Source organism: Zosterops lateralis (assembly GCF_965231275.1).
Source record: "Zosterops lateralis genome assembly, chromosome: 3".
Taxonomy (NCBI): Eukaryota; Metazoa; Chordata; class Aves; order Passeriformes; family Zosteropidae; genus Zosterops; species Zosterops lateralis.
In genome coordinates this window covers 52,810,246-52,834,353 of record NC_139764.1, presented here as the reverse complement: position 1 = coordinate 52,834,353, position 24,108 = coordinate 52,810,246, and the positions used below count along the sequence as shown (strand labels likewise).

At 35.9% G+C, this 24,108-nt stretch overlaps 1 protein-coding gene across 4 annotated transcripts in view; it reads left to right on the top strand.

Annotated features, from left to right (window-relative positions):
* ZDHHC14 (zDHHC palmitoyltransferase 14) overlaps positions 1–24,108 on the top strand; it is a 94,177-nt gene that overhangs the window by 56,314 nt on the left and 13,755 nt on the right. For all 4 annotated transcript variants that reach the window (XM_083858444.1, XM_083858442.1, XM_083858443.1 and 1 more), the window contains exons 3-7: positions 3,437–3,595; positions 14,115–14,252; positions 17,926–17,974; positions 21,471–21,573; positions 23,280–23,389. In XM_083858444.1, coding sequence (XP_083714570.1) covers positions 3,437–3,595; positions 14,115–14,252; positions 17,926–17,974; positions 21,471–21,573; positions 23,280–23,389 — 559 coding nt within the window. The remainder of the gene's footprint in view (positions 1–3,436; positions 3,596–14,114; positions 14,253–17,925; positions 17,975–21,470; positions 21,574–23,279; positions 23,390–24,108) is intronic.

Sequence of the window (24,108 nt, the reverse complement as noted above, 5' to 3'; positions counted from 1 at the left end):
AGCAAAAGTCTTAAAATACTCTAGTTTGCCGTGGTTTTCATATAACGTAATAGAACAAAAGCAACTCAGTGTATGAGGCTTATATATCCTGCTGCATTTCAGTGAAATTATAGAACTTTAAAATCAAACTTCATTTGCTATTAAAGTGCTATAATTTCACTGAAGTGCAGCAGGATATTTTCTTTCTTTAAATGTGACATTAAACTTACTGATGTTGTATTTTTACTTCAATTATAACTTCCATTAACGTTGAAAAATAATTATTTCCAGGGGTGCCCTAGCTGTAATTACATTATTGTCATGGTGCATATAAGCATGGCTTCTGCAGTCACACAAGGGGCTTTTTTTTCTATGGAAACACAAATACTATGAGCAGCCTTATTTTGTAGCCTCTTTGCAGTTATGATGTGTGTCTCTTGTAATTAGGTCAGTGTTAAGTCACTTCAAGTGAAAAAATTGTAAACTTCCGAATATGAAGGCTTAGAAGGATAACCCAATCCAGGAGAATGGGTTTTGTGGGCGGGAAAGCATTTTTCCAGTTGATGTATACAAGTTTAACAATTCTTCCGCAACATCAATCTTGTTTGCATGATAGGTGACGTGGATAAATGAAAAGATGGTCATGGTAATTTATCCTTCCAGCCTTAAAATGCTTTGGATTTTATTTCAGGCTAATTGTCTTAAGTTATGTATATCTTTCTCTTTTAATCCATACAACTAGCTGAGGCCAGTTCACAGGACAGCTTCTGCTCACTTGCTTTTGTGTTTTCCAAGCCCTGAACTCAGTGTGTTATCTACACCAGGACACCATCTCTACAAATTGTTTATGTCTTGGCTGTCTAATTTGTGCTGATGCTCAAGACAACATTTGAGACTCCTTCACAGTTCCTTGCCTGTCTTTCATTTGTTTTGAAATGCGCAATTTGATTTCATTATAGCCGTATAAAATTAAATCCATGCCATAGCACAAGCATTTCAGAGAAGTGGCAGTGGCCTGAACAAATAAATGCCATTTGTGGTTATTACGTTTTGCTTTCTTTACAAAGGTGGGATAACAGCCTCCTAGGTTTATAGCTGTACCTGATACTGCACTCTTTAAGCATTCTTAAATATAGTGAAATTACTTCGTGTGTCAATTAAGCCTCAGAAAGCTCTTGCTGTCTATGCTTCTTTCCATCAGCAAATCACTATAGATTACATTTCTTTCTAGGAATGAGCATAAGTTTCACATGAAGTTTTAGGCATCTTCAAGAAAATCGTGCAACTCTTATTTTTAAAAAAATAATACCTTGTTTCAGGAAATCTAAGGCAGCAAGTCCTTAAGGTCTGAGCAAGATGTCGTCAATATTTTTTGATGGCTACCAGATGAAGAACTATGTGAAGAAGGCAGTTAGCAGCTGCTGGTTTCAGTCTAAACCAGGTTCCCAGCATTGTTTGTCTCTGAGATTACTATCTGGAAACAAGAGCATTTTATTAAACTTCTCTTCCCTCCAAGAAATAAATTACTCTTTTGCCTTGTAGCCCACTGTTGTTAAACAGGTGGCTTAAATTTAAGTGGTTAAACATAGAGGAAGACATTTCATATATATCAAGACATACATTTCAAGACATATCCATTATTGACAGGCTTTGTTTTGTTTTGGTTGGGATTTCTTCCTATTGTTTTTCAGATGTTATGGGCTATAGATAAAGATTATTTTCATTACCTTTTCATTTAGTCTTCAGGAAACATTAGAATTGTTTCAGTTTACTGACTTCTCAAATAATATTGTTTGAAAATTGAAATTGTGTCCTTGCCAAGTTATCAACAAACGTTGCAGTGACATGGTTATGAAGCTTGTATAGAGACAATGTAGGGTTGCCTTCTAGAGGCTGTTTGTCTCAGGTTCTTAGGAACATTGACCAAAAAATCCAGCTCTTGATTGAGGAGGAGAATCCTAGTGATACAAACTTGCAGCTTCTGTCTTTCATCAGCACCACTTATTTGTTTGTAGCATAATAAATTGAGAAATCTAAGTGGAGCTTGTTGTCCTATTAGAGGGTTGCTAGGCTGTGCTGTGTCTCCATTGAATACTTGGAATATTTTTCTTGGAAGACTTCAGGTCTCTTGGTCCTGCAAGGACATGGATTGCATGTATGGGTGACACACATATGGATACCATATGTAATTATGGTAATAAAAATGCTGGAGCCCTATCTAGTGCATGAACAGTTCATCCTGCTAGAGAAGTTACAAAATGTGTCAGAACAGAGGATGGATGGCTATCCCATCAGTGGGTAAATTTTAGCCTTTTTGTGAAAGAACTTGAGTTATTACATCAGCAATACGTTGGATGAGTAAAGTGTAGTAGTGGTCAAACCATTTATTTGGGGAAGTTGGTTCTGTAAAGGTTAATCTTTCTGTTCCTCAAAGAGGCCTCATATATTGAAGATGTATTAACTGTGTTAGACCCCAAATATGAGCAGTTGAATTGAAGGCAAATTACAGTCAGAAAATTCACAGTGACACCAGGACACATTTAGCGCATTTAGGTTAGATAAATCGTATTAAATCCAAGCACATTTGACCTTGCTCTACAGCTTTTTTCCAGAAAAAAGATGGTAGTAAACAGAAAGACTGGAACATTCAAGTTTGATTATGCAGCTTAGGATTTTGAGAAAAATTCTCAGTCCTTGGAAAGTCAGCAAGACTGTTTACATTGATTTCAGTTGCATCAGCTTTCACCCTTGGATTTTAAGATTAATTCGCCTCAGCTGGGATTTGCTGTCTCTGTGAACTTCCCTGCAAATGTTTGGGAGGAAATCCTCTTAGAAAAACGGTGTTGTAAATAAAATGGGCTGGACTTCACCAGTCTCACTTCACCAGAGAAGACAGAAGTTGCCTTTGAGATTCTGCCAGAGCCTATTTAAAATAATTGTGGTGCATTTTATGAACTTCTTGAAAGGAAGGAGAAATACTGAGTTTAGTCAATATGCCTTTTATAAAATAAATGTTTATCTAGGAAAAAGAGCATTTTTCCTCTAAACAATTCCCCTTGACTGGTTTGAGTAATTTTCTTTCAATGATTATGTACATACTCAGGAATAATAAGATTTTGTAAAAGAAAAAAATCTGAACTATTACTGTTATGTTAGGAAATTCTATGCATCAGTATTTCTAGCATAAAAGCTACACCTAGATGAAATTCAAGCATTTGTCAGCATTTGAGAAATCAGTTTGGATTGTTTCTTTGATTCAGATTGATTGGCTTTGGGTGTTATTTGCAGTGAAATATCTCTTTGCTATTTATCACTTGAGAATTAGGAGGGGGAAAATGGTTTATTTTAAATGTGTTCATACAAATTTGAAATTTGCTGTAGATTGCCATCAAGGACACTTTTGTGCATACATCATAGCTCATGTGCAACATTTCATGTCTTGTCTTTTCATGTTTAGATATAGCAAATGGCTCCAGTTCAGGAGGATATCGCCCCCCTCCCAGAACAAAAGAAGTGATCATCAATGGACAGACAGTGAAACTAAAATATTGTTTTACTTGCAAGATTTTCCGCCCACCTCGTGCCTCACATTGCAGCCTTTGTGATAACTGCGTAGGTGAGTAAAAAAAAGATACAGCATATGTTCAATTTAGTAGCGTATATATTGTTACGAATACTTTTCATAGGAGACAGAAAGAAACAGTTACTGACAAGATTTGTCATGAGGTGACTTGCTCTGTTCATCTTCCTCTCCTACAAGATCTGTTAAGTGTTAAGAGTTTTAGAGGAGGCAGAAAAGGAGACTTGGCCTAGCAGATGTTGCTGGTCTAAGAAGAGAACTCATTTTCTGAGGAATACATCTTTCCTAACCTGCCCTAACGACAGAGAACACACCCAACTCGAATAAGGCCACATATGATGTGTAATGACCTTTCCAGGCTTTTTGGGAGTCTGAGAATTGTTTTCTTCACAGAACAAAATTGAGGGCAAGGAGCTGCTTCTCTAGTTCATTAGTAACTAACTGTAAGGCACAGTTCAAATGGTTAGGGCTGTGTGACCAAAATACACACTGTAGGTGATTCTTACCTTTGAGCAGTTTTATGACTAGAAGTACTTATGTCAGAATCCATAAGAAATTACTGGGCAAACATGCTATTTTGAGAGTAAGTACATGTTGTCAGGACCTAAGCATATTTTATAATTATAGGGTTGTTTTTTTTCTCTCTGAATATCTTGTTCTTTTTCATTACTCTTTTCTGTGGAGGTCAGACATGATTAAGATATGCTTGGATTTAAAAGCAAACCAAAAAAATCCTACCAATCAAATCTGAGTGGTTTCCAGTTAATTAGCTCACATTTGCAGTTTAGCGCAGTTGATTAACACACTGTTGAGCCTGGATCTTATGCATTCAAGAAAATAATGTAGAGTGATGTCTCCAGCTGAGAAATGTAATTGCAGCATTCAGCAGTGATATTTTTAGATATAAAGCAGTCATTGGAAGAATTGGAGTTTTATGTTTAGATGATACTCATTTAGGGAGTACATTTACATTGGACTGAAAAGCTTATTAGCCTTTTGGCCCTATACAATTGATTGTTATCTGTAGATGGTTCCTTCAGTAAATAAATTTTTCTGATGTGTTAGAATTTTGTAAGTGTTGCAAAACCTATTGAGCTTGCTTTTATTGAGCAAGTAGGGATGTTTATGAATTGCAGTTGGCCCATTCAGAAAAGTATTTTAGCAAATGTGTAATGTGAACATTACAGTGTTGTGATATTGCTCAGCAAACTGGATAATACATAAATACAGTTGTTGACCAGTGCCCTAAATAAAAGTTGAAAAGCTGTTGTCTTGACCGAGAGAGCAAAAATAAGAGCAACTTCCCTTGTACAACCTGAGGCTTATTTTGAAATAGAATTTCTGGTTTTTTAATACATTGGTATAAAGGATTTTCCAATAGGTTATTCTGTAATCTGTGTCCTTTTCATACCACAGCTGGAAAACCTATTCTGTAAAACATAAAATTAGTGATGGCAGGGAAACAACTTATACAGTCTTTTGATCATGGCTGTGATGAAAAAACAGATGTGAATTATTATGAATATTTATCAGAAAAGAGTGGGCAAATGACTTGTATAATGGAGATGTCTTTTCTGCTCATAAGATAGGTATGATCAGTGAAATTTCCTGTTGCACATTTTTTAATTTGGAGTTATTTGTTTTAAAGCCATTAAATGAATTTGCTGTGGTTTTTCTCCTCAGTGTTTATATTGGGAATTACAATAAATTAACTTTTTCGGGGTACACTGTATAGTAGCTTTGTTTCCTAATTAGATACAGGTGTTTGTCATATTCAGGTGTTCTGAATGCAAAAAGTGAACTCTTCCAGTACCTGCAGCTAATTTTCTATTAAAAACAGGTGTCAAGAAAATTGGATGGCTCGTGTACCTGTGGAAATCTAACAATCTGAGAGTGTACACTTAATCAGAGTGTACACTAATCAGAGTTTGCCACCACTCTTAAGTTAGTATTGTCTATATGATGATGCTTTTATGTAGTTTCTGAATAAATCTTTTAATAGCAATGAGTGTTTTTGTGTCATTGTTTGTTAGTTCCTCACTGGTTTAACTAAACCTATGCACTAGTAGTCCTACTTTACAGGCATATGGACATTTAAATAACTTATGCTATTTAAGCATAGCATATGATATTTAAGCAGCTCACTACCAGTATGACCATGCATTCCTTTTTACCACAGTTTCCAAAGATTTTGCTGCAGTTATAAACCAGCTACAGAAACTCTGTGGTACAGGAATGGAGTCTGTCCTCAAACCAGCCCTCACTGCTCAGAACAAACAGTGTGCTACTTTTACCTAAAGGTGTTTTATCATACTTGGCAAATGAATGCAGCGTGAAAGAGAGGTTCTTTCATTCTGTGTTTGCTATTAATGTTGTTTATTCTGTAAGGAATCTATTGCAGCATTTTAAATATGTAAGTACATACAAAAACTTTTTTTTTCTAGTTGTTTAGTAGGCATATCTGTTACTTGACCTTGTTTGATTTTTGTTTCATCACTATTTCTTTATAAATGTCTGTGTGCTATGTGTAGATAGAAATAACAAGAAATAGCTTAAAAAAAAAAGTTAATTTGAGTTCTAGCCATGGTAATACTTAAGACTACTTTATCTCTACAGTATTTTAGTAGTGTCGAGAAAAATCTCTATTTTCATATAAATGTACTTTGTTCCATTTATGTAATACCTTAAAAAATTTGGTTGAATTAAGTGTTCCCTGAAGCATATACCTTGGGTGTATTCCTGATTTGCTTTCTTTACTGCCTCTGTCAATGTCATTTGGAAGTTAGCCCCTCAAGGGTTTTGTGTACCATTATATTGCTTCAGAATTACAAATGAGTTAAACATAACATGCATCTAAAAACAAGAGTTAAAGACTTTAGAATAAAAGTAACCAGGCAAATTCTGAGCTCAAGCTAGTTATTGCTGTGTTTTGACGGCACTGTGTAATACTAGAAAGAAGGCAGTGGTTGGGCTTGCTTCTGAAATGACCCAGTGGTGCCTTTTTAATTTATTTTTGGTTGTTGCAACATTGACTGCATAATATCCTTTTGTTTGGTTTGGTTTTAATAGTAATTTTTATTTTGTTTAATTCAATTTCTATAATGAAAGCTGAACAAGAAGCGGGTGGCTATGTATGAACAATGTGGGGAATTAATTTCCAAAGCACACATAACACAGACAATGTAAGAGTGAGAATTACCAGTGTGTTCTGGGGACAAGCTTTTCCCTGTAGTTACTCCAGATACCACCATCTTCCAGCCTGAAGAACACCAATTACTTCAAAAGCAGGCTGAGAGATGGCATTGTAACTGTTTGGCTTCTCTAATGCAGGCAATGTTTCTGAGAATAATTTTCTCAGGACTTTGTAGTCCTTTATAATTAATGTGTGTGTTGGGACTTTGGTTTCTTGGTTTTAATTCTATTTTGTAGCACTCCTTCTTCATTACTTTACTATATCCTTTCCTGCCTTCCTTTTCATGACCTTTGCTTATTTCTTTTCTTACATGTCCTGCAGTGAATAGAGTACAATTTTCCCATCATTTTGAACCTCTTAAACCTTAGCTCCGGTTATCTTGAAATGACTCTTGTGCTGAACAGTTAAAAGCACAAATTTGCCTGCTATGACCATTCTTTTCTTTATTCTTTCTTTTCTTATGTATTTTCCCCAGATTTTACAGGTGAGAAATGGCTTGGACTCTTTTTGTTTGGGTGCCCCAAAAAGGTAGAACAAGAAGCTGACAAATGGCGTACACACCAGCACTCACAGAAGTGATATATTATTTATGATTGTGCCATTTGTGTAATTAGATGTACTTTGGAAATTCAGGGAGCATTGCATGTGTGTCAGGGTTTCTAAATCCTAAGCCATTGGATTGTGAAATATGTCAGTCTCTTTAAAAAAGAAAATCGTATTATAAGTTACTTAAGAGAGGTTGTGGCTTATGCATTGGTCTGCATATGAAAAAAGGCAAAGATGCAGAGAACATCTGGCTGAGTAAATGATGAATCCTGAAACTTTGTGAATGCTGTTATTTGGTAAGGATACTATGCTTCCCCTAGGGACAAATTTGGGGTTTTAAAATCTCTTTCTCCACAGTTGGGTGTGTGTCAGGCACTCGTGTGGGTATGCCAGGGTGTTTGTACTCGAATGGCTGTGTAAAGGGAGACTGTTAAGCAGTGAGGTCCTTCACTGTATCTCAAAGAGCAGCCATTCTTAACTGCTGCTGCTGCCTTTGAAAATGTCACCATTAATGTGCATGCAGTCAAAGGAGTTTGTTAATTAGTCAGCATTTATTATTGGAGAGTGCAGTGAAGTGATCTATGTGACAATACAGTTTAATTACTATGAGCTATCCTAGAGCAATGACTGGATGTTTTCCTAATAAATCAATTGCTATTTTTATTTTGAAAATTAAGCATGTTTATTTTCTTTTTGTGAAAGCAATAGTCTGCAAGTACTGAAGTTGATTAGCATGCAAAAAGTTGTCATTGCAACTTATTTTCTTAAAACCCCACCCAAATAGCTTAGCTGTCCGGAACAGTTTAAACAGTCATGAAAGTGAAATACATGTTAAGTTGCCCTTGTGGTTGTTTTTCTGATTGACTTTTTATTGTAGATACCCATGTACGTTATTAACTCATTTCATTAATGGAGGCCCATCTTTCCTAGTGTTACATTACTGTTTCAGTTTGCATCACCTTGTAGAGATTAGAGTCCAGAATGTAATTTGGAGTAAATTTTTCGTGAGTATTTCCCAGGTGTTAGCATGAGGCCAGAAGATGCTCACTTTGTTTGGTTTTCATGGGGTGTCTTGATTTGGAATCAGTGTATGAAAGTGCTGAAACTTGGTGATTTAAAGGATCCATTATGCATTGTCCATAACAGATGTTCTAAAATAACATCAGCGTGCATATAAATGTAACTTCCAATTGATGTTTTGTTATTCACTCCTTTTTTCATTTCAATTTCTATTCAGGTTTCATTCCACAAAAGTAACAGCAAAGGTATTGACAGGGGAACAACTGTCAGGCAGGTGAATGGTGTGTAAGTTAAATTGGTCCAAGTATTTGATTGCTGTTGCCAGTTGATGGCAAATCCCATCAATGGGGGTGGTTTTTTAAAATATTATTAAATAAATAATTGTTTTAGGAGTGATTATTTCACTAATTGGAGCTAAGGATAGTTTTTATGAATATGCTGTGATTATTGGATGTAATTTTTGTTATGTTGTCAGATATCAGATCAAGTTATATTTTGATACTTTCTGATATTTTGAACTGACTGTAAAGGACTTAATGTAAGGGTTATATTTCTTTTTGGGCATGTGTGCATCACTTTCAGCAATTGGGGTTGGACTGCTGTTTCTTAGAAGACAATAAATACTCTTTGTAATAAAGCATTTATTGTGTGGACTTCTAAAAATCACATTTGTTTTCAAGTACAATCACATTCTGAAAGTACTGTTTGTTGTACAAAATGTCAAGCCTGAATAGATGCGATCATATCGTGACATCACAGTCCTTCAAAAAGCTTTAATTGTCATCATTATAAATATGTGCCGATGTGTCAGTCTCTCTACATAATTACTCAGTGTGAATCCTTGACAATGGACATTGTAGTCCTGTGTTGTACTACTGCTACTATCAAAAGTAATTTTGAGTAATCCTGGCCCAGCTGGTTGAGCTGTAATGTGACTGTTCTTCTGAGTCAGAATTTGCATAGTGAGCTCTTGACTCTTTCCAGTCGTGGGATACATGTTTGCAAGAAAGATGGTAACATTTAGAGAGTGCCTTATGTTTGTGCCTTTGCCCTACAATGCTTGTGCAGGGTGGAAAAATTACCAAGTGAATTTTAACTTCTGCTCACTGGAATCTCCTAGTAACATGACCTAGATATTTTTGCACCTGTCAACTTCTTGTCTTTGAGTCCTACCTTCACACTGAGCTTTAGAAAATGTATGCTGCTATGCAGTGATCCGGTTGAGCAAAGAAAAAAGGAAACAGTTAATAAGTATTGCAAACTGAAGGGACAAGCCAGCCTACAAATGTTCCATTTAAAAATGCTTTTGCATTCCTTGTAAATTATTAGGCTTTCAATAAATGTTTTGAAAAAGAAAGGAAAGCATTTGGGTCATTTTGTGCATGGTTTCCTGGAGTGTAGTGATTGAAAAATGGAAGCAGAACATTTAAGTATTTAGGAGTGTACATGCTGTGCTGTGGAAAAGTAGAGATTTGACTCTTTGGTTCTAAGCAGCAAGGAACATGCTTTGGTGTGGCTTCTGAAGGAAACGCTGCATGTGTAAGACCATTGCTTAGTAAAATGGGGAATGTTCTCAGTTTTGTTTTTATCTGAGATATCCAGCAGTTAATGTTTCTTATGTGAGTTTTAAATATAAATGTTTCAGGGATGGCAAAAAATGAGGAATGTCTAAAGTATAGTGTTTGTCATCCAGTTAGCATAGGTTATTAGGTGAGTGTTAATGAGACCACTGAGTCATGCTGACAGTCATTTGCTGCTTCAAAAGGGATTTGAATGTCATCCTCTTCCTTATTTCTTTTTCCTCTGTGCCCGTTCATGGAGCATTTGGTAACACACACCAATTGGTAAGTCAGTTTTTCCCACTCATCAGTGAGCAAAATAATTCCTTCTTTTTGTTTCCTGTCAGTCCAGGGAACTGACCTGATTCATCATCATCTTACACAGTAAAGGAAGGAAGTGGGATGAAGTGGCGGGAAAGTCAGCATGTGACTATCTCTTTCACTGCTACTAAGGTTTTAGATTGGCTCAATTATCTTGTGAAGCCTCATCCTTTGGATTTAGTTATGGAGGTGCTGGCTATCCTCAGAAGTTATTATTTAAATTCAAAGAAGCTGATCACTTGGGAAAGAGTAATGAAATGGTCTTTGTTATTGTTACTGACAGTTCCTGACATTTCTTACCTCTTTGGTTTTCTGTGAGTTGTACAGCAGCATTTTTAGTGTCCATTTACTCATCTGCTCTTTTTGTTGATGCTTTACCTTATGAACTCTTCACACATTTTTTTCAGGTTTTTTTTTATTTGCTTCAGGTTTTGATCTCAGATCCTGAAAAATTAATCAAAACTGGATTTCTCCTGCAGTTGTGGTAACTGCTAACCTGTAGTAAGGTTGGTGTCACAGCTAGGCTGAATTGACACTTAGCTGCTTCTGAAGGTGTTATTTCATCCCTTCTCTGCCAGTGTGTTCTCAGTGCTTCAACTTTGGTGGTTGTCTGATGAGGTGATCTGAGGAGATAGGCGGAAGAAAGCCATAGTTTTAGGTTCATCTGGCTCTGTCAACCTGCTCCCTGCAGGGTAAAATGAACACCAGGCTTGGCCTAAGAATGGAGAGCCGTGAACACACAGGCAAAAGACTTCACAGAACTGCTGATATGGTAGAAATGAGGCCATCTGTTCTATCAGTGGTTTGTGATTAGATAGATACAAGATACAGCTGTAACCTCAAGAAGGCAAATATCTTGCTGCTTTTGTTTAACCTTGAGTGTAGGAGGATGATGTATCACAATGTTTCTATCCATAGAGTGCTTCAGCTTTCTTCTTCCCTCATTATGAGTTCTAATAGGCTTATATTAACAAGAGTTTATATTACCAATGTTTCAATTGTCTGCCTCAAATATTTTTACATTAACCTTGCCACAAATGTTTTTTTGAATACAGTAGTATGTTATCTATCCAGAACTGCAGTCATCACCTCTTAACAGTCTGTTCTTCACAACAAGAAATTGCATTTCTATTTGCTCTGCATTTTAAGTTCTCAAGGGCTGGAATTCCGATTTTTGTCAGCATCAGTAGTTTTTCATTTCTCAATGAAGTTGTCTTAATTTTGCTGCCAACATTGTCCAAGTGGAGATGTCAGAGCTTCCTTTACAAAATCATGGGTTGTTCGGTTGTCAGACATTTGGAATGCTGGAGGAGAACTTTAAGACACTGTGTTACTTCTTCATTAATACTTATTAGGTTGTGCGTTTTTCTAAGGAAGAAGAAACAGCTCCAAATTCAATAGATTTACATTTCTTAACAGCATTAGAAGTTTCTGCTCAGCATTTATCTCTTCATTTTGCCAGGGTTGGCAGTTTTCTCCTGCATTAATAACTAAGCAGAGCAGCTCACAAGCTGTAAGGCTGTTATCTTTAAATTGCATTTACATATTTATGTTCTGCTGGATGAAATAATGTCTTGCTTTTTAATATACTGTTTTGTGGCACATGTCACATGCCTTTCTGTTTTCTGACTAAGAAAAATCAGACCAAATTTATTTATCATAAGATTCATATAAACCTTTTAATATGCCCCTTTTTTCATTTGAGTTGATTCCAGTTTAGCACTGTAGTAGTGTTTTTTGAATTCTGCCTTTTTGGTCCATTCCTCCTTTGTAAATATCTTAGGTAGTTACTTAGCTTCACAATGGTTAATAAGGTATTTATTGAGAAAGCAGAGCCTTTCAGTTTACCAGGAAGGTTTGAAGATGGAAATTGAAGAGGACTGACAAATAGACTAAAAACACCAAGTCAGGCTTTAGTAAGGAGTATGTGTATGTATAGGAATGTGAGTTTATAGATAGAGAGGTTGTGTGTATGTTTTGTCTGCATTTATCTGAATCCATCAAATAGATGTCTGCATATATCCAAATGTTGTTTCATGGCTAGAAACAGCTTTATGTCAATATAATTCGTTTCCTACTGTGTCAGCATAGAAGAGAATGAATCTGTGTATATGAAATTCATCTTCCAAGACACGTAATATGTTTTTTTTAGCAGTAGGGTACAAAAATACCCTAGGATTCTGCTTTTTAAAATGGCTCTGTAGCTGTGTTTCTTTGTGGTGTTGTTTGCTAATGAGTTGTATGTATGAATGAATTTAAATAGTGTTTATCAGAGTATGAGGGCTCATTCAGAAGCATAGATTTAAAGACAAGTACTTTTGAAATGCAGTATCAATTTATTTTGGAAATACAACTGTAGTGCACTGAGAACAGGTAGAATCACCTATCCAGAGTGTTTAGTTCTTGCTATTCTTAGCAGTACTCAATCAGAGTATTCTGAAGCCTTATCCTAAGAAAGTTCAGTGACTTCACCCTGAATAGCCCTGTTTAAACAGATTTAAAAATAAAAATTTAAAACAGATTTATGGCAGAAACATGTGGTCCAAACAGCTGTCATGCAAAACCATTAAAAAAAAAAAAAAAAAAACAACCCTGAAAGTCTGGTGGACTTAGAAATCTGTTGTACGTGTTGTTTTGATTTTTTTAAAATTAAGATAATACTAAATACATCCTTCAATGAAAACCTCTAATGTAGGCCTTTAACATAAATCCATAACTAAAATAAGCTGGTGTACTTGGTCAGATGTATCTTTCTAATACACGGCTTAAAGGCCTTCAGATTTATGGCCTGTCTTTCCTGTGGAATCACAAATAGTTTGATAGTACGTCAGTGGAGGCATAAAAGTCACAGAAAACAAACCAGGATTTGGACAAGGATCAGAGAGTGAAAGAAAGAGTCAGCATGAATGCATCTATCTTATGATCTTGGATTTGATAAAAAAAAAGTTAAAGTTCTGTCAGTGTAATCTCCGCAAAGTTAGGAAATGCAAGTTTGTGTCCTGGCAATAGCTCTGTTTCCATTACCCAGCATACTGGGACATGGAGGGTGGATCCAGGCTGCCTGGAGAGAAGCAGAGTAAACCATTCTCTCTGCTGCTTTCCAGCACTGAGGCATTTCCCCCATGTTGGGGACAGTTGTTTCTGATCACTCCTGGCCTTTTTCTGTCTCATGAACGAGTTTTCTCTCAGGGAGTAAACTCCCATGAGTATTCTCTCAGGGAGGTAAAGGTTTTGCTTGGTAAAAAGGAGACAGAGCATGCAGATTACATCTACCAGTTTCAATACCATGTGTTTAAGTTTTAACATTTGAAAAGTGTTTGATTGTGAATGACTTTGCTATTTTTAATGATCTTGTATGACAGTGTCAACTCCAAGTGGAAAACAGGGGTCTAGAATGAAGAATATCTTGAGTGAAGCAATAAAAGGAAGCAGGAAATATTTCATGTTCCATAATGGATGGATGATATGATAGTAGGCATGAGTCAGAGGTGTGATCATGACAGATATAAAAGAAAGAACCTCAGAAATCCCAATTTTGTGTAGAAGATGCTCTGAAGGGAAAAAATACCACCTTGTTGTGAAAAAATCAGATACAGCTGAGTTGCTGATGCTCCATGTGACAGTGGATAAATACATGCTTGCTGGTCTGACTGCATGATTTATCACCGTAAGGCTCTTAGTTTAACAGGAACTCACCTCAGCCATGCTTTGATTTCTTTAAAAACTGTAAAGTTTCATTCAAGTACTCCTTTTCTTCCTTTCTACTTTTTGTTCCTTTCTAAGAACTTCTCTGTGGCTACTTTGCAAATGCCAGTTAAGTCATGAGTTGTAATATAGTATTCAGAGAGCATTTTTTTGAATAAACAGCATTTTATTAATTGTTTTCCATTTTTTTTTCTTCTGCCTCTCATTTCAGAACGGTTTGATCACCACTGTCCCTGGGTAGGCAACTGTGTGGGGAAAAGAAACTACAGATTTTTTTATATGTTTATTTTATCTCTGTCCTTTCTGACAGTCTTTATATTTGCATTCGTTATCACCCACGTCATCCTTCGTAAGTATGCTGGTGAAATCAGATTACGTATGTAGCCATTTGCTTGAGTTTTTTAAGTTAATATTTTGATCATTCAGGGTTTATTTATTTATTTGTTTGTTTATTTGCCTTTTCTCTGAAGCTTCATGATCCCCAATGAGTCCCATTCTGGTCTATAGTAGGCACTGCTCATAGTAGTCATTGGCCTGGCATTGACTTTACCTTAATGCAGTCTTAATTTTTTTTTCTTTCTTAATTATTATTTTTGTCTTTTTATGGATGATTTATTGGAAAAGCATCACATAGAGTGTATGTTTAAGTATGCAGGTAATACCATTTACCTAAAGAAATGTCTTGTGCTTTTTTAACTGTAAGCATGGGTCATTTGCCATCCAGACAAAGAGGTAAATTACTGGAAAATAGACTTGAGCTATGCTTTTTATAGTTTGCTATTCAGCTTTACATCATTCTCAACCCTATTTTTAACATGTTATTTTCTTTTGCATAGGCATTCTGAGAGTAATCAATTCATAATAGAGTGAATCTGAAATATTAATGAGTTTGAGACTCATTATTATTTGTATTCTGGGTTGTGTTTGAGGTCAAAACTCTTTTGGGTACTGTCTTTTTTTTCCATACCCCTAACTGATTTTGCTGGCTCCTATATGATGATGATAGTGACATTTATGCTGACAGGTTACATGACTTATCTTTAAAGAAGTTGAGGTTTTTTTGTTGGGTTTTTTTTAACCCACTATTGCTAGAATAGTGTTCTGTATTTTCACTAATTATATAGGATATCATCTTAAAGAGTGTTTCTTTAACCACTTTAGAAATGTGATCTTTTATTCCTTCGTATTCTGTGTTTGTATTGCAACAGAATATTTGTATTACAACAGAAACCTGATAGAAATAATAATTTTAGTATATGACACATTTATAAAGCTAACTCAATAATAATAATAGTCAGAGAATGTTTTACTGGAAAAAATATGTCAGATTGTGCTCAATTTCCAAAGTTGTTTACAACATGCAGAGAAAAGTTGTATTTTAAGGAGCAGACTTCCTGCTCTTGTTCTTCACAAAACTGTGATGCAGGCACGGAGAGGCTCTCCTATAGCTCAGAAATAGTTCATAGGCTAGAACTGGGATATATAATTTTGAGGGAGTCTAAATGAACAGCTTGTTAATGCTACCAGATACTGCATTTCTAATACCAGTTGAAAAAAGCAGAGATAAGATGCATATATTGTTTAGACAAGGAAAATTATTGATAAAGAACAGTTGCCATTAATACTTAAGTGCTTGTTAGTTATCTGGGCATACATGAGCATATATACATACACACCTTTTACATTTAAGAAGACACATGGGTTTTTTCTGCAATCTTTGCTAGTGTTCAGTAGTTGCAAACATTCCTAGTCTGACACCATAAAGCTGTTTTTGACACTAACCTACCTTCGTTTCACAAGGACTTCAGTGCTTTTTCCTTAGTTTTCAGTATGAGTTATCAATATAATGTCAGTATTTTATGTTCTGTATATTAAGTAGGTTTATCTAGTGCATTTTAAATTTACAGTGGCCATACCTAACTCTAAAGTATGATTTAGACAAAGAGCAGAGTAATTAATTGTACCTCTGTGTGGTTGAGAAGCACTTAAGCAGTGTGTATATATTATAGATTATGTATAGTAAATGTTAAATGCTCAATTGCCTGTCAGCTGCAAAATATTCTTGCCATGGAGGTTCATCTACCAAGAATGGGGCAAGAAAAACATCCTTAAGCTGTAAAGATTGGTCAATCCTCAAAGGCAATGGAAGCAGGTATGAAATGTGATTAGTTCTTTGATGTTTAATTAATACACTGGCACTGCAAGCTTGGCTTTCAAATTTGTCTGCTTGACAGTGTCCAAAAAAAGAGTTCTTTACAAATAAGGTTTTCTTATCACTCTACTCTCTTTGTGCCTGCTATACCTCTAGAAGTCGTCCTGTCTACATTTCTAGCAATTACCACTCAACAATTTATGTTCTGTTCTGTAGCTCTTCAGTTCTTGAGCTGATGCTAACTGTTAAGCAGGATTCTCAGTTACTTAATCTGAGCCTTTCCTCTTGGCACAGACTGCTTTTTGTTAGCGTGGCTGAAGGAAGTCTTGGTTTTCAGACCTCAGACTGTCACTTTCCTGCGACATTTCAAAGTCATACATAAGTCCTGGCAAAATTATTTTATTTTAATACCTCTTGATTTAGACAAATTTTTAAAGTTTGTATATTTTTATAATATATCTTGCAAGCTGGAATTTTATGCATTTTGGTGGGCCTAAGTGGTGATGAGATATAAAATACATCTTTATGTTTTCTCTGGCCTTCTGAGGCACACATGGGAAATTTTTTCTTTCTAGGTTTTATAATATGTGCACATAACATTATTGAAGATAACAAAACTAATTTGTAAATCAGTTACTAAAGGTACTGTCGTGCAAGATTTTCTTCCTTCTCCCCAAGCTGAACACATTTGCAGCAGTAGTATCTGTCTTTACAGTTACTCCTCTTTGTTTGAGGCATCAGTATTTCAACTGTTGGTTGCAGTGAGCAGCCTTCTCCTTCTGATGTTTTGGGCACTGCTTGAAATACTCTGACCAGCAGTAGGGTATGAAAATCACACCTGTCTGCTGCCATTGCCATTAAGGATGCTAAAAATAGTAAGAAGGCAGGGAAAGTTCCATCAGTCTTGTACCTTGAAACTAAGAACCCATTATAAGAGTCTGAAAAAGCTCAGAAATACAAGGTAAGTAACTTCCCACTTGTAACAATAAACAATAAAATTGACCCGATAGGTCTAGAGAATAATGAATATATTTCTTTATTCTTGCCAAGATAAGGTTCTTCTCTCCATACAGATCTTCAGATGAATTTAGCTAAGTGGAAAATTTTTACTGTGGGGAAAACTTCTGGCCTGATGCATTTAAATCATTTATGTTACACAGTAAAGTTCAAACTGTGTGCCTGTAGCTATTTTACATTAAGTCAGTTTCTACAACAAATTCACTTGTTGCAATCAGCAAATTGTCAAATCACCCTTTTTGATTAGTATCTCATGGTTATGGAACCCAAGTGCTTTTTTACTTTGCATGCTTCTGCATTTCTAGATGATGGGCTCATGCTTCTTTTGAGCTCTTTTCAGCTACTAGATTGTCTTTTATTTGCCCAGAGGCAACAGCAACGTATTAGAAAAATCTTCTGTGTAGGTACAGTAGGAGCAGAATTATAATCAAGAGAGCTTTGCTTCCAAAACAAAGGATGGAAAGTTGGGAATCTGAATTTATAGAATAAAATTTCCAAGTCAAAAAGTTACTTTGAAAAATAGTATTTCAAAAGGAAAGAGAATGTTATAATTTTTTGTTTCCATATTAGGTCTGAAAACAACAGGGGTAATCAGAAATCTTGTTCATGGGAAAGTATGTGTGCATCAATTTGGTATGACTGAGAAAATATCCTGCAGATGCTAAACCTGATAAGTTGCTCAAGGGCTTTTTTGATGTTGTTGCCACTGAGCAACATATTCTGAGACTCATATTAGTAAATCTATTACATGATTATTTGGTTATCTTCAAATGTGAATTCTTTTAACTATTGTAAAAACAGCCCATAGTCCAGTTTCTTACTTGGCTGGTAATTCTGGGTTCTATTTCTACAGGTTCTCAACAAACAGGGTTCCTCAATGCTCTGAAGGACAGTCCTGCAAGATATCCTTTCACTGAAACATGTTGTAGGTTTTGTTGCAAAATAACATCTGAGATGGTTTTGCTTGTTCTCTTGCCATTGTTGAATGTATGCTTTTAGACTTTATCAGTTAATGATTTCATCACTCCCTGCACAATAGGATTCTTGCCACATGTTGGAGGTAGGAAGGAGACTATATAGCCTGGAGGGGTTTTTATTCTTCATGTTTTGCAGAGCAGTACTCTTGACAAAGATCGGTAGTTTCCATGTCTATGAAATATGCTTCATATTTTGTGATGGAATTCATAAATACATTTTGCATTTATACGCATGCTGTGATTTCACTAAAAATATTCAAGAATTGTTCTACTTTTACAACTGAAGGTATCCAAAATGGCTGATTCTTTTTGGGATTGAAAAAGTAGATTTTGGAGCAGCAGAAAGAACATGCTTTCCATGAAGAACTCAATTCCTGAAACTATTCTTCCTGGTTTTAGAGAAGTCATTTTCAAATAGCAACTTGTGTTAAGTTCCATAGCAGTGAGTAAATTGCATATACAGGGACTACTATTGTTGTTTAGCCTGGAAAAGACAAGACTCTGGGGAGATCTCATTGTGGTCTGTCAGTATATAAGGAAGTCTCATAAGAAAAGCAGAGAGACTTCTTAGCAGGGCCTGTAGTGACAGAACAAAGTTTTAATCTGAAAGAGAGTGGGTATAGATTGGCCATAACAAAGTTTCTGCAATGAGAGTGATGAGACGTGAACAGGTTACCCAGAGATTTGGTCAATGCCCCATTCTCTGTAAGTGTTCATGGTCAGGCTGGATGGTACTCTGAACAGCCTGGTGTATTGGAAGGTGTCTCTACCCATGGCAGAGGGGTTGGAACTATATTAAGGTCCCTTCCAACCCAAGCTGTTCTGTGGTTCTGTTCTGTAAATGCCCCATGCACTTTTTATCACTTCATGGGAGCCTTCTGTATATTTTCTACTGAGAATGGAGTCAGAAAGCAGTTGACATAATGAAAACATGGGAAACTGACAAAACTGCTGGTTAGTTTCTGTATAGACAGTAAGCTTCCCATTGCTTATGTATATGTTTTGAATGGTTCCTGTCTGAATAAACAGTCACACCTCTCACAAAGACACTATAAAAATAATTCTTTCCCATTTGTCCATTGTGCTTTATACAGTTTGCTTTTCCACGCAAAGTAGGAAGAAAAAGTGTCATTTGTAGGTGTGCGTAGTGACCTCTTCCTAAGTAATTTTCCCAAGTGTCAGATTCTGCAGATACATTTTTTTGTGTGTTTATCTTCATCAGGTAAAATTACTGAGCTGTGAACTCCCTTTTTCAGCAAAGCCATGTTCAGATTTTTTTTCACAAATAATTTTTAAAAGCACAAACAGTTCTAAATAGCGCAGCAGTAGCTTCCAATTAAAAGAATTGCAGTCAATTCTTACAAAAGATAATTCTTTCAAACTGAGAATAGCTTTCAGTTGTCTTTAAAGCAACAGGTAATTGCTTATGCATTTGAGGATTTTTGTACAGGAACAATGACCTGATAATTCATAATTTGTGTTCAGAGATGTAGTGCTTTAAAAGACTCAGTAGCACATCTTGCAGAAATGCCTGGCTTGATAGTGATACATTGGACAATTTAAAAGCTTGGTTACAATTATTAATGGGAAAAAATTAAATTGTCCAAATAGTATTGGGACTACTGCTTTGGAGCCAGTCAATTCAGGTACAGACAACATGGCCATTTCAATCTTGCTAACAGCCCTGTCTGTGTGAGATACTGTGTTTGTTTTACAGTTAATGGACTCAGGTTGAATTAGTGGATTCTGGTTAATTTGACATAAACTACCCCTGCTGTTCTCGAGATGGTTTTGGATCATTGTGTGTCCCTTCCCTTCAGTTGTGGGGAACTGAAAAAGGTCTTGAACAGAAAGAAAGACCCCTTTGTTTTTGATTTTTCCCATTAGGAATTACCACGTGGAGGGAGAAACTCACTTTTCAGTACCCTTTGGAGTGTAATTGTGGTGAGGAACATCCTGTTAGGGATATGTTCAGGTTGCAAGGGAGCTCTTTTCCCTCTAAGGTTCTTTTCTGAGCTGGTGAATCTCCTTCCAATAGTGCTCGTCTGCCGCCTTCCTTACTAATTGTACTCTTTCAAAGCCCAGTTTGTATTGTGCGTGATGTTTTGGGCTGTTTCCTTCTTTTACAGATTTTTTAACCCTCTGTCAGCAGCCTGTTTCCTTACCCGTTATATCTTGTACTCCTTGTGTTAGCTGTGGCTGTTGGAGAGATTCGGAGTTCCTGTCTTGTGTTGGTTTGACTTCACACAGCCTGAGGAGAAAATGAGAGGCAGAGAGTAGTGAACATGCTGCTCAGCAGTGCCCTTTGGTCATCCTGCTGCTTTTGGAGCAGATCTGCTCAGAATGCAAATGGCTCTTTTCTGGCTTTAAACCACTCTGATGGAAATAGGTTCTAGGGAAGATTATACAGACACTTCAGGGATCTCCTAGTTTGTTAGGAGTGAGCAGCCCTGCAAAACAAAACTCTTCACTTTTAACTAATGTTAGGATTTTTTATTGCAAGTATTTATTTTCATTCATGCAGTTTCCAGGCTGTGTCTCTGTGTACTGGTGAGGAGCTGTCCTGTTTTTCTTCTACTGATAAGTTCAGTGATAAGAGTGTTTTTTCTGTATTCTAAGGCTGTGTCCTTGTTCTGGAAAATTTTCAGTTGACGTTGTCTTGGAAACTGACTTCACTAAAGGTTGATATGGTTAATATACAGATTATTTTTATCCTATTCTTTTCTCATCATTTTGTTCCTAGTGATGAATTTAATGTATTTTTCTAGGAACTAAAGCCTTTTCATCTGTTGATTCATGTTCCCTAAATAACCCCAAAAGTATTATAGAAAAGAGCATTCTCAAAGTAGATGTAGTCTGAGTTCATAGCTATTTTGTGCAAATAAATAAATAAAAACTATAGAAGGAAGCCTTCTACAGAAAGTTTGGAAAGTTCCTCTTTATGCTTGATTCTATAAAGTTTAGAAGCAACTTTGTCTTACTTCTGAAGTTATGACTCCTTTAAAGGAATTCTAAAAGCTGTAGTAAGTATGCAATGTTGAGTGCTGACTGTTCTTCCTAGTACACCAATCCATGCACGTGTACACCACTCCCTTGGAGATGAGGGAGCTCCTGCTGGGCATGTCCCTGTGCTGGTTCCTGTAAATGACACATGAGAGCACCCTGTGAGCTGCCATCCGTGTGTCTCCGGTGTGCAGCCCTGTACATACCAACAGTCTGCTGGCTGGACACACTCAGTATTTGGCAGGAGTGGTGCTCTGTCTGGCCTAGGCAGATACCTAGGGTTTATTTTTTGCTGATCCCTTTGAAGTACTCCAGAGATCTCAAAAGACTTGTGGACTACCCTGAATTTTGTGATTTTAACTACTTGTTATTGGATTGTTTTTTCCCATTTGTATATATTTCCTTGACTTTCAATTACTGTGCTGGAAGCTGTGGTGTGTTTTTTCTCAGTATGGTCCATTGTTGGCCTCTCAGGTTTTCATACATATTTGATCAGCTCCAATCAAACAACAAATGAAGATGTAAGTTGTAGTATATATCTACATATATATATTTTTAAATAGGTATGAGGAGGTTTTTCTCAACTCAGACATGTCTGCATCATTTTGTGAATACCTCAGTAGGAAAGAAGAAAAGTAATATGGTCATGCTTGATTCAAAAGATCAGATGAAATCTTTTTGACTATATTTGTTGTGGTTTGAAGATGTGTTCATTATATACATGGTATGTCTATATCTATACATAGTATGAGTGTAAACCATAGGATCTCATACAAGAGGGAGGACACAAGTATATTTTACATGGTAGGAAAAATAAGTACTTTTCAGTAGCTCATTTTCACTGGGAGTGCTAAATATTCTTTAATTCAAAAATTGCTTACCATAAAACTTGATAAGTGTCTTGAATTCTCTAAACAAAAATTTTGTCCTTTATTTTCTCTTACCTCTGAAACTTCTTTGCCATTCTGAGGTCCAAAACCTCTGGCAAGGAGTGTATCATTAATTCAAAGGTCAACTTTCTCATTTCTACAGCCATCTATTTTGCATATAGGATTCCTTTGTTTTAGTGTTGAATTATACTTAACTCTGTGTGGGGCCTTCATGTGTCCTTCCCTAACTAAAAAGAGAAATGTGTAATGAATGAAAGGAGAAAATAAAATTGGCTAGGGAGCTAACAGTATAGAAAGCTTTTGGAAATTTAATAAGTGATCTAACAAAGCACTGCAAGCTTTAAGTTATTTTATTGTAAATTTTTTGTACCTTTTTTATAGGTATCTGGTAGATATAAAAGTAGCATTTTTAGTATTTTCAAATATGTTTTGTTATTGCTTAAGGTCACAGTTAAAATTATAAATTTTAGAGTAAATAAACCAGAAAAACACTTGCCAAGCAGGGTCAAAATGAATTGTGCCTCAGCATCAACTATCAGAGCAAGTAGCCTGACTTGGAAGAAATCTGCTGTGTTAATAAGACAGATGAGATACTCAGTTATTCCTTGGTTAGTAGGTTTTACAACAAGATTGTCTCTCTAGATGGACTTAGTGTGCTTCCACCCACTTCCCTCAAATAAATGTCTCTTCTGATTGTTGGAAGATAGATAGCAAAGAACTGCAGCAGTGGAACATGTCTGAATATCAAGTTAACTGTTCGGTAATTTAATTTTAAACATAAGTTCCCAATTGAATACAGCAAGACATTTTACTCAGGCTCTCAAGTATCTCACAAACAGAAAAGCAAACTAGCTAAGGTAAAATATAATATGCAGTAAAAGATAGAAATGGCTGCATTTGCTTTACAACATTTTAGAACAATTTGTGAACTTTAGGGAAGATAATTTGTGTGGTATTGTGCAGCTTGAAAACTTACCCAAGAGTATGGAAAATAAGTGCTCTATTTCTGGCTTTAATCCTATTTTGCAATTGAGCATCTTCTGTAAAACATGCTATAATATTTGTAAAATTGAACTTGGACCATTATGTTTAGATGCTGAAATTCCTGCTTTGAGTATATTGATCTCTTGAGTTGTGGGTTGTCTGCATCTGTGGAGGTAAAGCATGTGCTCATAGGGTCCAGCCTTCATAACAACCCAAAACTCTTAAATTGTTCCAGAAGTGTCATTATAGATTTTCTGTGGTCTCTTCTGCAAGTAGCATGTTACAACCTTAATGTCTCACAGCCATTTTCTGTATTGTATTACATGTGATGCATATTGTTCATATCTCTTCAGATTAAAGGATCATGGTCAAATAAAAGAGGTAAAGAAAACTATAATCCCTACAGTTATGGCAACATCTTTACTAATTGCTGTGCTGCTCTCTGTGGGCCCCTCTCTCCAAGGTAAGCGTATCAAAAGTATTGTTAGCATAAATGAAGCCATGTGATTATGAATGAAAAAATTATTCTTTTTGATTATTTGAGTTTATTCAACAAAATGAAAGTTTTGGATTACTCTCTGTTAGAAGCTTTAAGTTTTTCTTCAGTGGTAAAGACATAAGTTGGTAAATTGTGTTTAAACTAAGTTAATAACCAAATCTTGTAAAATTACATCTGAAATGGAAGTAAGCTTGTTTGTTGTTTGAACTTTCACCACTGCAGTTAATAGCTTATAGTAAGAAAAGCTGTCTAGTAGTTAGCTGTTGCATGAAGGTCAACCTCGATATGAAGCTTTTACATACCTAAGAAATGTGACATGAGTTGAGGAGAGTTGAAGAACCTTAAATCTACACCTAGCTTGATAATTCTTGATTTTCGTCTTTTCACTCTGAAATGTTGTATTTAAATGGACAATTTGTTTTTGTTTTTAATTTAATACTGTTAACATATAAACATTAAACTGATTTTGGTGATTTTACACCAAAGCAATTACAAAGAACACGTAACGGATTATGTTTTGCTGAATACATTTTCACCTTCAGAAATCTGAAATACTTCTATATTTGAGGTTGGAGATGTTTTTTCAGCTTGAAGAAAATGTAGTAAAGTGCTTAGACTAGAGAAATAAAAACTGGAATCCAGAAAAACCTAATTCTTTTATTATTCCAATGCTAAGTGATAAG